General features: G+C 38.8%; 2 protein-coding genes across 3 annotated transcripts; one reads left to right on the plus strand and one right to left on the minus strand.

Moving 5' to 3' along the window:
• The first annotated feature begins 224 nt into the window (after window positions 1–224).
• On the plus strand, window positions 225–4,353 carry LOC7476265 (trihelix transcription factor ASIL2). Of its 2 annotated transcripts, XR_008058039.1 has the most exons (3): window positions 225–1,545; window positions 2,996–3,044; window positions 4,013–4,353. XR_008058039.1 is itself a non-coding variant. In XM_024590309.2 (2 exons), exon 1 carries the CDS (start codon window positions 476–478, stop codon window positions 1,538–1,540), a length of 1,065 nt encoding a protein of 354 aa, XP_024446077.1. In that variant the 5' UTR covers window positions 227–475; the 3' UTR covers window positions 1,541–1,545; window positions 4,013–4,353. The 2 variants fall into 2 exon arrangements, 1 of the variants encoding a protein (XP_024446077.1); XM_024590309.2 differs by lacking the exon at window positions 2,996–3,044 and having other exon boundaries at window positions 227–1,545.
• Window positions 4,354–5,477: 1,124 nt separating this feature from the next.
• Window positions 5,478–10,002, minus strand: LOC7458753 (ARF guanine-nucleotide exchange factor GNL2). The gene is made up of 2 exons (XM_002324940.4): window positions 8,842–10,002; window positions 5,478–8,755 (listed from the first exon to the last, which is right to left on the minus strand). Exons 1-2 carry the CDS (start codon window positions 9,888–9,890, stop codon window positions 5,677–5,679), a joined length of 4,128 nt encoding a protein of 1,375 aa, XP_002324976.1. The 5' UTR covers window positions 9,891–10,002; the 3' UTR covers window positions 5,478–5,676.
• Window positions 10,003–17,958: the final 7,956 nt, after the last annotated feature.

The following is a 17,958-nucleotide window of genomic DNA, read 5'->3' on the forward strand; positions in this document are numbered from 1 at the left end:
TATATTTTTGTTAAAATAAGAAAATTATATCAATAGAAAAATACATTTCTTAATTAAAAACTTAAATAAATAATTTTTTTAAAATATTTATTTTAATAATAATAAATTAAATGAAAATAGATGTTGAAGAATTGAACGACTCATCACACACACAAGGAAAAAAAAAAAAAAAACTAGCTAGATGCAATTTAACTTGAGGCAGTCAAAACAAATTGTATAAAATTCCGATCTGATGATGGTAGGGAATGGAAAATATAAGTAGTGGAAGGGTGAAATTGCCATAGACCCTATTGTGATTGGCTTCCTTGGTTTCGTTGTTACTTGTTTCTTCTTCTTGTTGATACCCTTAGCTCCACCATTTCCATATCCAGAGCAATCCCCAAATTCGTTGCCTGTTGTGTCTTTTGCTTACCCAGATAATACTATAAGGTTAATGAAGTACAACTAGGTGATACAAGGAAAAGTAGAAGAAGCAATGGACTACATTGAAGACGATCCAAGGTACCCACCAAAATCTTATTCTCTGAATCGATCAAAAAAACACCCTTTATATCCTCAGCGCCAAACCCCAACTCTTCACTACAACTACGATTACGATTACGATTACGATTACCTCGACGTTGACGAAGACGGCGACGAGTTGGACGATGAATTCCTGGACAAGAACGACAGCAGCTACAACCCTGGAGGCGGCTATGCTCGCAAGTTTCAACGAAACGAAGAGGCTTTTGAAAGATACCCAAAGAGGCAAAGGCTGAAAAACCCAGTTTCGAATTATGAATTTGCTCCGAGAAACCCCAGATTATTGGCATATGGAGATGGGAATTCTGCGGTGGAATGGAGCGAACATGAGAAATTTGTTCTTTTGGAGGTGTGGGGTGATAAGTTCTTGCAATTGGGAAGGAACAGCCTAAGATCTGAAGATTGGGTTGATGTTGCTGAGAAAGTGTCAGAGACTTCGAAGATTGAAAGAAATGAAGCACAGTGTAGGCAAATGATGGATGTTTTGAAGAGGAGGTACAAAAAAGAGAAGGCTAAAGGGGGCAATTTTAGCAAATGGGCTTATTTTAATAAAATGGATATGTTAATGAAGCAAGAATCTGGAACTGTCGGTGGGTTTAGTTTAGCTTGTGGAGTGGATTCTGGAGAGTACGTTTTTATGGATACACGCGTGTATTTGGATCGTGCCAATATGAATGATGAGATGAGGGATAGTCCGTGTGAGTCGGAGGAGGAGGAGGAGGAAGAAGAAGGAGGAGGGAGTGCTGGGAATGATGGGATGAAGGGGTTGAGAGTGTTGGCTGAATCGGTGCAGAAGTTTGGGGAGATATATGGGAAGATTGAGAGCAGTAAGAGGGAGCAGATGATGGAATTGGAAAGGATGAGGATTGAGTTTCAAATGGATTTGGAGTTGCAGAAGAAGCAAATTTTGGATAGGGCGCAGGCGGAGATTGCCAAAATAAGAGAAGAAGATGATGATGAGGAGGATGAAGACAATTCTGATGATGATGATGTTTCTGGAGGGAATATCAGCAAATAATATAGGTAGGTGTTTGCATACTTTACATAATGGTTGTGTTTTAGTTTTGGTAACTGATCTTTTTTCTTTCTGTTGGGAGTTTTGTTGAGTAATTGACATAAGTAGGATTGATTTTCTGCACATTTTATTTCCTTGTTTGGCTTGAAGTTTTGATTGCTGGCTTAATTTGGTTATTTTTACCCTGCTTGAAGTAAGGAGTTACAATAATTGCCTGGTAAAGTTTGATTGCTGGCTTAAGTTGGGGAACATATTTCTTTAACAAATTTAAGAACATGTCTAACCTAAATTAGCTTTGAATGTAGACATACCATATATTCATAATTTCCAATGTTTGGCAGCATTGAGTAAAACAGTTTTTGAAATTCTTTACTTGGATTGTCTCTCCATTTTGGCTGCCAGTCCTATGTGATGTGAAGCATTTAGTGTTGGTGAGGGAACGCTGCATACAGAATTTCTTAATTATACTTGATTAATTTTATCCTCAAAAGTAAACATGGGAAATTGGAAAAAAATTAATGGAAATGAAGCAATAGAATGGAGTGTCACAGGGCACAAAATGGTTGAGAAGTTGAAGTGAACCTAGACATTTCCTGAAAGGAATTGATTTGCAAGAAACAGATGGATGTATTGACCTTGTTGAAAGTTCAGCAACCAAACTTGTTTATTTAAATTCAAGTTGATTTTCTGAAATGTGAAGATATAAATGACTGGAAAATTTGATTGCGCATATAAACAACTTATGGAATATGGACAATATGACAAATGGAGTTTTGTCTTAAATTCTTTGATTGGACCTGCTCTATGATCTGGCCTGAGTGGAGAGCTAACTTGAAATTGGTGATTTATTAATGGTGTCGTCATTCTTATCCTACATATTTGTGTTTCTTACTCACTGTGAAGAAAAGAGTTTGTCTTGAATTCTTTGATCGGACCTGCTCCTTTATCTAGTCTGATAAGTTGAGAGCTAACTCGAAATTGGAGATTTATTAATGGTATCATAAACCTTTTTCTATTTGCATACAGTGCTTGCAAGCCTGATAATAAAGAGATTTGCATTACAGAAAAGAGCTGGCGTTACATATTTTTGTTTCTTCTTGATATGAAGAGAGCATGAATCAGTGATTAACATTCTAGGGCAAAGGCATCATAGTAGGTTTAACATTAACAGATTTTCTTGATTCAGTTAGAATGGAAATTATTAGTATACCAACATCCCTGGCAATAAACATCAAATATATTTTTACTTGTTGAAAACAGAAAAGAGCTGGCATTACATATTTTTGTTTCTTCTTGATATGAAGAGAGCATGAATCAGTGATTAACATTCTAGGGCAAAGGCATCATATTAGGTTTAACATTAACAGATTTTCTTGATTCAGTTAGAATGGAAATTATTAGTATACCAACATCCCTGGCAATAAACATCAAATATATTTTTACTTGTTGAAATGACAGGTTAGGATGGCAGATAATTGTGGTTGGCAAATTTGGACAGTAGAGTACAGTAAGTTTCCATGACATCTGATTTTGTAACAGTGAATGATGATTTTTTCGAATATTTAAAGTTGCTAAACATTGAAGTTTTAGAAGACCTGAATATTATGTGATGGCAAATTTGGACAATACAACACAATAGTAAATGCTGATGTTTTTCCAGGGCGTGTGATCTTTCAATAGTAAATGCTGCTCCCTCTGAAACATTTAAAGTTCCTGTACATTAAAGTTTAGGCCATATGATTATTATGCAATGTTGTTCTTCAAATTTCCTTTAGATGGATGCATGCTTTTGGAGATCTATGGGATTTTAGATAAAAGATTTCAATTTCAAAGATTTCAAAATCTCCTTTGGTGTTGTAATTCTCTATTTGGAGTGCCTGAATTTCTGAGATGAGTCTTGTTTATTGTTCCTATATTCTGTCCTTAAAACTATAAATTCTCCTGCCCAAAACTAAAAGGTCATCAGGAATGCGACCATGTTTTGTGGAGAGAGTTTTTCTTTGAAAATAGTTTGAACTCATGTTGAGCAAGAGTGATCTTGAAAAGAAGTTGCAGTTGGTTGTTTTAGTGACTTTTTTTGCTCAGTTACATGTAGATGCTGATAAATTAAGGTATGGAAACTTGTCTGTGAAGTTTTTGTTGTATGATGGGAATGTGTTTTTGTTGATGGTTGTCAAGTTATCTTGGTAATAATGTGAGGGTCAACCTATGAGCTACCCTTGACTTGTTATGTTTGTTTCATGCGGTGATTTAAAGGCTTTGTTGATTGTATAACTGATTGTTCTTGAAGTAGATGCATTTTCTTTCTTGTCTTTAGCTTGCGAGACCTGAATAGTTTGCTAGATTTTAAATTTGGTTTATATTTTGGGCTGTTCAAGACACCAGCTACTTTATTAGGTTTTAGTGTCTGCAATTTCTTATAATGTTTTACCCTTTCCTATATTATGATAAATCTTGCGGTATTTCTTGTAACAGTGATTTTGAAGGCCGTGTTCTTGGCATTTGAAGTTTCTTATGAAATTTGAACAATGTGTGGAGAGAGAACTGCCTTTAATCAGAGTTTACCAAAAAGCCTAGCTATGTTGGACTTCCAAGGTTTTTCAGAATTTAATGGGTATGTGTAAGTTTTGTATTAAAGATCTCACATGCATTTTCTCATTGTTGGGATTTCATTGGTAGCTTAGATTCTTGTTCAACTGGTTAAAGATACTGATAACGATTTATGCTGTTCTACATTTCCTTTTAAGATGCCACTATTATGTAATCTGCGTAGCCTCGTTGAATCAATAGCTAAAAAAGTAATCTTTTCTGGTGAATCACACGGATACTCCATGTTTGTTCATGCAATTCTGGCTGAGAGTGAAAAACAAAAAAGGAAAGGAAAAAAGAAGGCCAGGGGCCCATAAATTACCCATCATTTCTATGATTGAAGACTGTATAATCTCAAGTTTTACAGGCATAATAGAACGCAACATTAGTAACAGTGAAAAACAAGCACCATGGAGTACCAAGAAACCACCATGGGTCCTTCCCAAAAATTGATGCCCTTCCTCACCATAAATTCTTGTATTTCACGAGGGCTGACTAAATGAAACCGGTTGGTCAAAGGAGAAAACTCAAACAGACAGTCAACTAGTCTCAAGTCCCATATAAGTCAACAAAGCCATAACTAGAGCTGTCTGTTTTCTCCCGGCCATCATATTATTGGCCTCAACTAATGATTTAAAATACACGGAGTGGAGAGAAGAGAAAACTAGAGATTGAATGGAAATGGGTTGGATAGAGAAGCATAACTCTAATGGATTCTTTGAAAATACGGAGTGTGTTTATCAGACAGTTAAGGACTTGTGCTGTCCTTCTGGGCATTGTGTTCAGGTCCGACAATGGCTGCAGGCATCTAAATCTGTTCAAGAGGCATGTGAAAGGTTGGTTGTCATCAGCCAAAGTTCTGGTTGCTTCAATGCTAATTTATCATTATAGAAGAGGGGATTTTATTGTTTCCAAGAAAGGGGTTCCTGCTCCTTGGAGATATTTGGTAAGTCCTCCAATGATTAGGTAGAGGTAAATAGCCTTGATGATGCCTTTGATTCAATTACAAGGGATTCAAGATGGGGCACTTGCAAGTTGCAAGGCACTGATTTTGGTTGTTCTTAACAGTGTCATCATGGATGGTGCCGATGATGATTGTCACCGAAAGGCAAAACATTTTTAAAGTAATCCCATGAGTTGTTTATGCATCCATTTATGCTTTTCTTACTTCAGTTTGCAAAACAGCAAATGTTATTAGGTGTTGGCTCTCTAATGGCCACATACCTAAGCTGGGAGATGGTTGCCTGCCTGCCTGCTAAATTCATGCCCCCCTCCCTAGCCTAGATGTTCATAAAGAGATCAAGGAAGAAATGATAGTTCCTTGAGGGTAGTTAAGGCGAAAACATTAGTGTAATGATTACCTTGTCTTCTCTGCTAAGCTTTAAATATTTATCCACTTGCAAATATAGTAATTGTCAAACGGCACCGCAAAAAATACTAATCTTTTTCAAAACAAATGTATTGCAACCACAAGTGAAGTTTCTTTACACGAAAATAATTGCCTCACTGTATTTCTGCTGTGGATGGATGGATGGATCGGAAGTCCTCATCTATATTTCGTCAGGGAACAGCTCCTCCTTGAGTGAAGGAGCAATCCACTGTATTTGAATGTCGGTGATATCCCAGAGATCATCACCCTCCTTTTGCACTAAAATTTCTTCTTCTTTCATTTTCGTGATCATCCTTCTCAATAAACTTGGTACTATTTGTTGCAATTTTGTCTCGCCCCAGACTCCCAAATCCGCCTTCATACATGTATCCATTCTTCTCAAAACTCCCAGCCAGAAAGTCCTAAACCCAGGGCTGGCTGCTATCTGCTTAAGGAACAGCATGTAAACATCTGTAAGGAGCTCCATTGCGAGTTTTAGAGTTCCTTCCATACCTCTCATCTCCCTCTCTGCGTTCTCACGCCTTGAATATTCCACCATCTTTTCGAGTAAGTCGTCTACCATTGCAAAAATAACCAGGTTAAAACAATTGATGCAGTTGACTGGTGAGAAGTCAAGCTCCTCGGCCAAAGTAAAACTTTTCTGAAGCGACGCAATTGCATGGTTTCTCATCTCTTCTCGTCGTGCTAAGCTGGTTTTTCTAAATGCTTCACCGAGTTTGATAAATAGATTCATGGTATAGTTGCCAGAACCTTTTATGATGTCCTCAACCGAGGAATTGCTTGCATTGCTTACCATGCTATGATTACTTCCCGGATCAGAGTAATTTCTGTACCAATGGATAAGTAAATTCACTGAATCTGATAGAAGGTCTAGTATCTTCAGGTTCTTCTCTAGCGGACTGTTCTTGAGTGCAACAAATCCAAATGCACAATCAATACAATAAGCGTAATTTATACGTGAAACATGTCCAGTGTCAGACATCAAGGTGATCAAAGTCTCAACACCTTGCTCGTAGGTTTCCAAGTGTCGGCCTGAAACAGATAACATATGGAGTGCTGATTTCCAGCCAAGATGAGTTTGTAAATTTTCCGGATATCCAATAAGAATCTTGCTTATTGTATTTGTTATGGACTCACAACATGTGTCAAGAATTTCTTTATCGAGCTTCCACATCAAATTTATGGATTTGAAAATCAACTCCTCTGAGATTTTATCAGCTCTGGATGAAGAAAGAAGCTTGAGACATACCTTGAAAAGACATAAAATGCCCTTTTCAGCAAATGGGATAGGGGAGAAAAGAGGAAACTGAGCAACTACTAGCAAATAATCATGGAATGAAGGCCAAAATGTCTGGAATCTGTGAATGTTGGCCAAAGCAATGACAGTTACCAAATCCCAACAGAACCCAACTGTCTCTTCCTCTTCAACTGGGGTGCTGAACTTTTGACCTTTCCCAGCCGCTGCAAAGATCAAAGAACGCCCAAGATTCAGCACAGTGTCTTCAGGTAAAGTTGAACTATTGCTGAAGATGCTCCCAATTCGGCACTGTTTGATAACCTTGAGGTTTCGCTCAAATTCACTCATTCCGAGAGATAATGAATCTTCCATGCTCTCTACTGATAGAAATTGTGAGAACCGACTAATAGCGTTAGGAGTCTGATTGTCGCCAAATTTAGGATCGTGGGAGGGAGAGATGACACCTGATTCAGTACTTAAGTTTGCTGAGGCAGCATTATCAAAATCAATCGCAGACTCAGGAATTAGCTTAAGCCTTTTGAGTTTCAACAAGCAGTCCACAATATTCCTCCAGCCCGCTCGAATTGAATCTCCAAAGCTGTTTGCAATGGTGAAAATGGCAAGAGTAGCCATTTTTGGTTTCATGTCATTGCTAAAAGCGAACAATGTTTCTTCTGCAGAGGCATAAGGGTTTAGCAATGTAGTGAATTTGGAAAACGAGGCAATGAGCTCGTCAAGTGTATCTTCTAGGCCATACTGAGCTATCCTAGCTACTGACATCAATCCTTCAATGCATTCATGGAACATCTCATCTTCATCAGAATGCTCAAAGAATGCAGAAAGAGCTGCAATTGATGGACCAGCAACGCAAGCAAACATATCTCTTCCCAGCTGACGATCAAAATCACATTGGATGTAGAGCTGCATAACTTTGGATTGGTTCATCAGCTCCATCCACCTGCCTGGGTTCATCTCCACTAGCAAACCAGATTGACCAAAAACTGCGATTGGATTGGTTGCGATTGATTGGAAGAGCTCAGAAAGGTACTCTCTGGGAAGATCCTGCCCCCCATTGATTGCTCTATTGTTCCGGATAAATTCCTCCTCGGTCATCTTTTTCTTAACTTGTGGATTATGTTGATCAGTATTGAGCATTATGAGGGAGTAACAAAGGATGAAGACTGCATCCTTGCTAGCAAATATATCTGAGGATTGTTGGTCATAAAATCTATCCGAGAATGCTTCAAGGATCCGCTGAATCTTTTGGGATTCCCCTGGTAACCGAAAGGCTGCGAGATAGGTACGGAGTGCTGTGTCAAGAATCACGCCTGAAAATCTGAAGGTTTCTGCGAATTCTCGAAGAACTCGAAGATGAAACTCATCAGGATCACCAAGATAATCGCCCATCATGTTCTTGTCTAGTTCTGGTGTGTAGCGAAAGAACATAGCAATGTCTTTTGGATCTGCTGGATCTGAGACTAATTGGCAAAGTTTCAAGTACTCCAAACCTTTCTTCTCGTCTCGATTAAAATGGTCCCTAGCAATCAACAGTTTCTTTTTCTGTGTTCTCCTTATTCTTGAGTCTTCTACCCAAGTCTCCAAATCTAAATCGTCTTTGGACTTCTCTTCCCAAAAGGGTCTATACTCGGTAATTTCAACTGGATATGGTCCAAAAGGACATGAATCACCTTGATTATCAATGTTCTCCGCGATGGTGTGCATTATGATCACTAGACCTTCAAAGGCTTGGACTTGTATGGTGGTCAAAGGGACAGCCCCTGGAAATGCGAGCTTGCATAGCAACTTTCCAATCTCCTCGAATACACTTAGGCAGGTAGGATGGCAGTCATAGTTGACGTACACTTCCATTATAAATGATGATTGCCTCAAGAAATTTATAATTGCTTCAACTGCAACTTCTTGGAGGTGAACTGAAGATCCTGTAGAAGCTACTCTCAGTATTACAAATCTGAAAAAGGCTTCTAGTTGAAGACGAATGAACCTGCAGAATTAAACACAGACGTAACTCAGAAAAAAAAAGTTTTGGATCAAATAAATAATCAATAACTACAGAAATACAAATCTCACCTTTTAAGAAAGTGATAAATATTCAAAACAATACTGCAGATCATGGAGAATAGAAGGGGGGCTGATCGAGTTCCATAATGGATCAAATGGTGAAACAGGTCATCCTGAATCATCCTCAAGAGTTTGGGGTGCTTCCCAATTTCAGGTCCACCCAACTCTATGCAAGAATTTATCAAAACCAAGGAGAAAAGCTGAACATCCTCATCAGCTGCATGAGATGTAGACCCTTCTGTCTCCACAACCTGAACCACGTTAAGCAATGAGCATAAGAAGTGAAAGATGTCAACAGCACAGCGAACTCCATAACCAGAATCTGAATCGGTGCCATCGTCAACATCCTCCGTATCAGACTCGCATTGCTCGGGTTTTACCTCAATTTCTAACAACCTCGAAAATATAACCTGTAAAACTTCATGCATTGCATATCTTGCACTGCGTTGAAGCAAATCACTCCTGTTCGCTGATTGTTGAACAACTTGGAAACATGTATTTACCAGGGTACAAACAGCATGATTCGAAAGCAAAATTGAAGCGCTGTGTCTCATGACTGCTGTCAAAACCTGTAGAATTCTCAGCATCACAGCTTCTTCACATGCTTGGTTTGTAGTTTCAAGGCGACAAGTGGAAACCCCAGTCACAATACAAGTTATTGCATCTCTAGCTCCAGGGGTCTTCTCGTTGAAAATTTCGAGCCTGAGAATCTTCAAAATGGCCGAAAGTGCAACAATTGTGGCGGCTGCGGGAATGTTTTCACCTTGTACCACATCGAGAAATGGGGAGATATAAATGGAGGGATCTATGGTTTGCCATTCTTGTTGAGGATTGAAGATTAAGGAACGCAGAGATTTCAAGGAATTAAGAATATTGGTATCGCTTTGACTATCTGAAGTATAAAAGGACGGTTCTTGTTGCGGCCGCCGCATCACGGCCAAGACAGCGCCCAGCTCGGTGTTCAACATGCAGGCGGAGGTAATTTCTTTTCTTTTCCTTTTCTGTTGGTATGACTTACATAGCTTTCTTTCTTCTTCCTCTCCTCCTGTTGACTCCATTCTTTCTTTTTTCTTGTTTTACTCACCAAGGGGAAAATAACGATAAAAACGGTTAGGAAAGGAAGTTGAGGTCCTATAATCAACTAACGAAAACGAACAAAAAACGGAAACTGAGGTTGAGGTTGAGAATATAGCCTTTTTTTTTCTTTTTTAATTTTCAATCCCTCTTCTGCTTCCTGAGAATAATAGAAAAAAATGATTTTGAGGTGGAAGTCATACCTGGAAATGAATATCCTGACACTTGTAAAAAATGTGGCAAACTCAGGAGAAAGGTGCTAAACAAGAGGATAATTAACCTATCTTTGGATGGCAAAAACTTGTATGGTTAAGAAGGACTATTTGAAGCCATTTATATCTCCTAGTTTTTTGAGGAATATGCCTAAAGAAGTAATTGAATCGGCTGACAATACCAGGATTGAGCAACCTCATCGCTTATGAGACTAGACGGGCAAGGAATTCCTTCTCATTTCACAACATAATAACAAGGTATATATCTATATATCTTCAGATAGGGATTTCTACAAGACAACATGCATTCTCTATCTACTCTACTCTTTCAGCTACAAGATTCACACAAGCTATTCCACTCATGCCACATGCAAAACAATGCGCCGAACACATCATCATCATCAACATTACTAAGAAGTTGAAAATTATGTATATTATATTATATATTTGTGAAAACATGAAGCAGTAATATATACAGGGATTATGTGTTACTGCATATCTACTATTTCAAGCAAGCAGATCATATTATAAAAACTAATTACATTGACATCCTATAATCTCGTTGAATCAATTAGCGAGATTTGTTTTCCTTTACGACTCCCCTCAATTTATTGTCTTGTAATAGATTAGCTTTCCTTTAACACTCCTCTTCAAGTTGGAGTATGTATATCAATAGTGCCCAACTTGCTCAGATGTGTATGGAAAATAGATGCACGCAGTGGCTTAGTAAATAAGTCTGCTACTTGCTCTCCTATTATGACATATGAGGTCTTGATTTCTCCCCTTTGAATTTTTTCGCGAACAATATGACAATCAATCTTAATATGTTTCGTACGTTCATGATACACAGGATTTGCAGCTATGTGCAGAGCAGCTTGATTATCACAGAATAATCTTGCTGGTTGGGGATGTTTAACACATAAATCTTTCAATAAAAATCACAACCAACTTAACTCACAAGTAGCTGTAGCCATAGACCGATATTTTGCCTTTGCGGATGAGCGAGCAACTGTAATCTGCTTCTTGCTTTTCCATGGCACCATTGATTTTTCAAGAAAGATACAATAACCAGTTACTGATCGACGTGTTGTGAGACACCACGCCTAATCTGCATCACAGTAACTGATTAAATGTAACTCATTGTGGGAAGCAAACATCAAACCTTGTCCAGGAGCGCCTTTTAGATATCAAAGAAGTCGATATACTGCATGAAGATGGTGTCGTTGTGGATCTTGCATGAACTGGCTTAATGTGTTGACAGTGTATGCGATTTTTGGTCTTGTGATGGTTAAGTAAATTAATTTTCAACTAAGCATCTATATCTTGCAGGCTCATGTAGTGGGCTGCTACTTGCAGGTGTTAACACCAAATTTACCTCTATTGGAATCTTTGTAGGTTTAACACCAAGTAATCCAGCCTCCTCCAATATGTCCAGTGTATATTTTCGTTGGCAAATGGTGATTCCAGCTTGTGACCGTGCGACCTTAACTCTAAGAAAATATTTCAGGGGTATGAAAATTTGTTGCTGAGAAAAACTTTCAAGTTCTTAATTTCTACTTCATTGTTGCATGTGATCACCATGTCATTAATATATAACAACACAATAGTGAGTGAAGTCCCCTTAGCTTGAGTGAATAAAGAGTAGTCTGTCTTGGATTGATAGAAACCGATGGTCTGTATTGCTGAAGAAAATTCTCCAAACCAGTTTCTGGATGCCTGCTTAAGCCATGTAAAGATTTATGGAGTCGACAAACAATGTTCTTCCCTTGTCGATGACAACTCGGAGGAGGCAACATATAAACTTCCTTTTGGAGTTTGCCATGAAGAAAAGCATTTTGAACATCCATTTGATGTAAAGACTAGTTGCAAACAACAACCACAACCAAGAGGCATCGAACAATAATGAGTTTGGCTACTGGTGCGAAGGTTTCTTTATAGTCAATGCCTTCATGCTGGGTGAAACCTTTTGTGACGAGACCTGCTTTGTAATGTTCAAGAGTCCCATCAGATTGATACTTAAGCTTGAACACCTATTTGCAACTGATAGGTCGTTGTCTAGGTAGAAGAGGGACAAAACTCCAGGTATTGTTGTTTGGGAGAGCTTTGAGTTCGGCTTGCATGACAGTGATATAGTAAGGGTTTTGACAAGCCTGTTCATAAGTAGTAGGCTCTACCAAGTGGGAGATATGAATAAGAAAACATCAATATTTAGGGGACAAACATGAATAGGAAACATACTGATGAAGTGGATGTCGTGTGCTGAACATGGACTATGAGGATGTTGTCGTGGATGGGAGCAAAGTTGAGTGCCACGTAATCTTTGAAGTGAGCTGGTGGTTTGGTGGGATGGATGGATTAGCATTACGTGTCTTGATGAGGGGATCTGACAGTAATAACAGTTTCTGGTGGGGTTGCAGTGATGGTAGAAGGAAAGGTAGTTTCGGGTGTGGTGTCAGTTATTGTAGTTGTTGGTGTGACTGCGATGACTGTAAGGATGGGTTTGGGAATGAGATCAGAAGGATTGGTGTTGTGTGATGGGTGAATTTTTATGAAAAGTGGATCTAGAGTAGGAACGGGAGATGGATAAATAAGTTGCATTACAGGTTGACTGTCAGGTGTGCGGGAGGTGTAAGGAAAAATATGCTCATGGAAGATGACATTTCGTGAGGTGAAAAATTTATGTGTGGTTAGATCATACAACTTATAACCCTTTTGGCCAATGGGATAACCAAGAAAAATACAACGACGTGCACGAACATCAAACTTATTAGTGAGTGTGAGGTTGGTAACATAACTAAGACATCCAAAAACACGTAAGTGCGTATAGGTTGGCAATGTGTTGTGCAAAAGCTCGTATGGTGATTTATGAGAGAGTAATGATGTGGGAAGGCAATTTATGAGATAATAGGTAGTTTAGATACTTTCCCCCTAAAATTTCAAAGGTAAATTGACTTGAAATTGAAGAGCACGACCAATATTTAAAAGGTGCCTATGTTTAAGTTCAACAACCCTGTTTTGTTGTGGTGTGTAAGGACAAGAATGTTGAAAAGAAGTCCCACATGAGTCTAAATAAGAGTGCATGGAAAGAAATTCACTACCATTATCTGCACGAAGAATCTTAATGTCGTTTTGAAATTGTGTTTTGACCCAAGAGAAAAAAGATTTCAAAATTGATTGTGTGTCGGATTTGAATTTCATAAAATGCACCCAAGTAAAACAAGTATAATCGTCTAATAGTAAGAAAGTATTGTGCCCCAAAATGTGTTGGATGCCTGTGAGGTCACCAAATATCACAATGAATTAAGTCAAAAGGTGCAGAAGTTTTTATTTCACTATGACCAAAAGGTAAACGAGTTTGTTTTGCTAAAGGACAAACGTCACAAATGTGTGTGGAATCAAACATGATTTTAGCATTATTTTTTGCTAATGAAAGTAAAGGTGTAGATGATGGGTGCCCTAGACGTCGATGCCATAGGTTATTGGTATAGTGAATGTGGTTGGCGAGATGATGGTTTTGTCTTGGTGTAAGGTAGTAGAGGCCATCAAAATGTTTGCCCAGACCAATCATCCTCCTCGTGTCCATGTCCTGCACAATATAAAAATTCAAATAGAATGTTACTATACAATGTAAAGTTCTTGTTAATTTACTGACAAACAATAAATTGACATGAAATGTTGGTACATAAAGAACTTTATCGAGAGATAATTCATGTGATAATTTTATAGAACCAATGTGTCTTATTTTTGTTTGTCCCCCATTTAGTAAACCAATAGATTCATGCTGAGTATCAATAACATTGGGCGTTGGTGATGAATGCGATATATGATGAGTTGCTCCAGTGTTAATAATCCAACAGAGAGTCGAATGTGAACCTGTTTATGCTATATTGCATTTTGGCGAGATACTTGTTGTATTTATAGGTGGCTATCCATTACCATTGCGGAGTATGGCTATGATCTGATTATACTCCTCGGTAGTGAACGTAGGGCCATTTGGAACTGAAGTGTTAGGCTTGGAATTTGTAGCAGTGTGAACAACCCTTGTAGCAGAGTGAACAACCTTAACATTATTGGCCATTGATATCTTATTTCTCGGTTTTACATTATTTCCATGCCATCTGTGTCCTTCTGGAAACCTAATAATGTAATAGCAATGGTCTACCAAGTGTCCATCTCCATCGCAATAATTGCATTTGAGTAGTTTACGTGAAGATGTGTTGATACTCTGTTTGTTGAATGACTGCAATGTTGGGTTTCGCCTTACCTGCATTGCATGGGAATTCATCCCTATATCTCGACGACTTGCCATATCCATCTACTGTTTATGTTGGAGAATGAGACCATGAACTTGTCGTGTGTCAAGGAGCGGTTTCGTCATCAGGATCGAGCCTTGTATTGTGGAGTAAGATTCATTCAATCCTATTAAGAACTGTATAACTCTTTCTTTCTCTTCCCATTCAGTGAGCCCCTTTAAACCTGCATAAGTGCAAACAAGTGGATCATGACATGATGCTAACTCATCTCACATGGCTTTCATCTTGGTATAATAAGAGGAAACCGAGAGTTGCCCTTGACGGTTTTCAATTATTTCTTGTCGAATCTGATAGATCCTTGAGCGCTGCTATGTGAAAACCTTTCTTTGAGATCGTTCCAAATCGCATTAGCAAATTCTGTGTACATGATGCTATTGGAAATGTCTAAGTGGATTGAATTCACGATCCATAGTGTTGCCATATCATTGAATCTTTTCCAAGACGCATAGTTTTCATTCAGGGGTGATGAAGCTATAATGGTTTCATCAATGAACCCAATTTTGTTCTTTGCACTGAGACCCATGCATATGGCACAACTCTATTGCCTATAATTGTTTCCATCAAGTGGATTGGAAGCAAGGATAAGTCCAGTATGATATGTGTGATGTATGGCATATGGGTCTGATAACTCCATGGAATACTTGTATGTCTTCATGCTTGTTTTTGTCATGGTGTTTGTGGGAGATTTGTGATTATTATGAGAGGGCTGTATATTTGAGGAGGCTGTATTTGTTATAGTGGCAGAAGTGTGCTAAGGTTACCAAGGGTTTTGCTCTGATACCATAAGAAGTTGAGAATTATGTATATTGTATTATATATTTCTGAAAACGTGAAGCAGTAATATATACAGTAATTATGTGCTACTACAGATATGCTATTTCGAGTAAGTAGATCATATGATAAAAACTAATTACATGGACATCTTATAATCTCGTTGAATCAATTAGTGGGATTTGTTTTTCCTTTCCACTCCCCTTTATTCTCTGTCTTGTAACATATTTGCTTTCCTTTAACAATTAAAGTCTCTGATTTGTGAGACATTTGCTAGGGTTTTCAACCACTCTTCATGGAGAGTTAACGTAACATCCCCAAATTTATAATATAATTGAGAACTTGGAACTTTCTCCAATTGATTTATTCATCAGTTGCCCAACATGTTAGTTGCCACATGCAATTCTTAGCTCCCTTGGCATGCTCCAGATACAAGCCGATGAGAGAAGATCAGGTCTTGGTCACTTTTAGAAAAGCTTTCAGGTTTCGGCTTGAATGCATAAGCTATGTATTGCAATGAAACGTGTGGATGAGAAGTAAATTCTTTTTTTTTTTTTTGATCAAATGTAAGAATATAATAGATCAAAATGAAACAGGCTCTGGCAAGTCATATATACACATATACAAAATCAGAAGCAAAAGGGAACATGCTCCCATTCATCAAAAATACAGGGAGACAACTACCTTGAGAGAGAACCAAAAGTATCACATCGGTTAGCTAAAGAACCCAGGATCCAGCAGGTGCCAAAGATAACCAACCAAAAAGAATACCAACCAAAAGAAAATCCAACAGCTGACGCAATTTGCAGCTGAAACATAAGAGAACCACCAACGACTACTGAAACACATAAGGTCCATTAATAGGAGGCCTGCAACCCCAACAACAAAAGCAAAATAAACTCAACCAACATCCAGTCGGGAGTGGTCAGCGACATGGAAGTGGAATATTGTGTAGAATAAGATTTGAAATCTCCTGAAGACTCTATCAACTCCTAAGCACTTTCCTTCAAATATCCACTTGTTCCTTTCTTCCCATATAAGGAAGACACGATGCCCAAGGAAACACTTCGCATCCGAGCTTCAAGGTTGCTTTTCCTAAACCTCAGACCATGCAGAGCACTATACAAAGTTGTCATGTTCCTGCCAATCCGCAGCCAGGACTTAATCTTTCCCCACAAGCAGGATGTCCATTCACATGCAAAAAACAAATGGTCATACAACTCCTCCTCATACTGGCAGAACACACAAAGGGGATCACTAAGAAGAAAAGACAACCTATCTCGAGTTCGAAGCTTCCTTTAAACTGCCAGCCATAAAATGAAGCAGTGCTTTGGCAGATACCACTTTTCCTATACAACTCTTTCCCATGAGACTGGCGAGCCAGATGGTTGAAAGAAGTTATAAGCATGTGACAAAAATTTATCCATTCCAGAATTCCAGCCACTCATCAATGCAATACTCCCAGATTGACTTCCACAGTGCTAGATGGTTTAGTCTTTAATGAAGATAATAGACTTCCACAGGGGAGAGGAAGAATGGTGGGCAGAAGTAGTCCAAATAGTTCCATTGCGCAGGTGGAAATGGTGCACCCAATGTATCCGGACATAATCATATTTGAGATGGATATTCCAAAGCTGCTTTGCAAGAAAACTTCTGTTGCGAGTTTTGATATCGAACAATCCAAGACCTCCTTCTGCCTTAGGCAGGCAAACAGATTTCCAAGCAACCAAAATAGAAGTGCTCTTCCTAACATCCCCAGTCCAGAGGAAGTTCCTGCATATGCTAGTGATTTGTTTGATAACAATCTCTAGCAGCGAGAAGATGTTCAACCAAAATTGCACCTTCCCATATAAAACGGATCTCAGGAGCTCTAGCCTTCCAGCAAAAGTGAGGTGCTTGCCAATCCAGCCTTGAACAAACAATTCCAAGGAATGTAGGAGAGGGGAAAACTGACTAGCAAGAAGCCTATGAGGACTCAGGGGGACTCCAAGATAAGTGAAAGGAAAACATCCTTCACGAAAGCCTATAGTATGAAGAATACTTAGCTTCTGACTGGGACTAACACCTCCAAAGAAAATTGAAGACTTACTCGGATTAATATCCAACTCTGCAGTCTTGCCAAAGATTGTGAGCTGCTGGAAAATACCATTAACTGAAGAGCAATCCCTACGAGAAAGCAGCAAGACATCATCCGCAAAAGCGAGGTGGCTAATGTCGTGGATACTACATTTTGGATGGAACCGAAAGCCAGGGTGCCTGCAAGCAAGTATGAGCATCCTAGATAAGTATTCCATGCAACAGATAAACAGATAGGGGAACAAAGGGTCTCCTTGCCGCACCCCACTTTTCCCAGGGAAGAACCCATACAAATCACCATTTATAGCAATAGAGAAGGAGGTTGTGGAAACACATTGCATGATAAGGTGAGAAAATCTCTCAGGGAAGCCAAACTACCGTAATAGATCCCCTATAAAGTTCCACTGGACTGAGTCAAAAGCCTTCCGAAAATCAACTTTCATTAGACAGCGGGGGGAGGGTCGTTTCCTGTTATACTGTCGAAGAAGCTCTTGAACTAAGTTAATATTATCACTCATTAATTTGCCACCCAAGAAAGCATTCTGCATGGGGCTGATGATGTTGGATAGAACATGAGCAAAGGTGACCAACAAGAATTTTGGCAATAACCTTATAGATCACATTGCAGCATGAGATCAACCTGAAGTCACTTGTAGAAGATACATTTGCCAATTTGGGGA

The sequence above is a fragment of the Populus trichocarpa genome, chromosome 18 (genome assembly GCF_000002775.5).
Source record: "Populus trichocarpa isolate Nisqually-1 chromosome 18, P.trichocarpa_v4.1, whole genome shotgun sequence".
Lineage (NCBI taxonomy): Eukaryota > Viridiplantae > Streptophyta > Magnoliopsida > Malpighiales > Salicaceae > Populus > Populus trichocarpa.

What these genes read in the sequence shown, in the direction of transcription:
- LOC7476265 (XM_024590309.2), top strand. Translation starts at nt 476, where the DNA reads ATGGACTACATTGAAGACGATCCAAGGTACCCACCAAAATCTTATTCT.
- LOC7458753 (XM_002324940.4), bottom strand. Translation starts at nt 9,890, where the DNA reads ATGGAGTCAACAGGAGGAGAGGAAGAAGAAAGAAAGCTATGTAAGTCA. An exon ending in ATTTATCACTTTCTTAAAAG is followed by an intron (nt 8,756 to 8,841) that starts GTGAGATTTGTA and finishes TTAATTCTGCAG; the next exon opens with GTTCATTCGTCTTCAACTAG.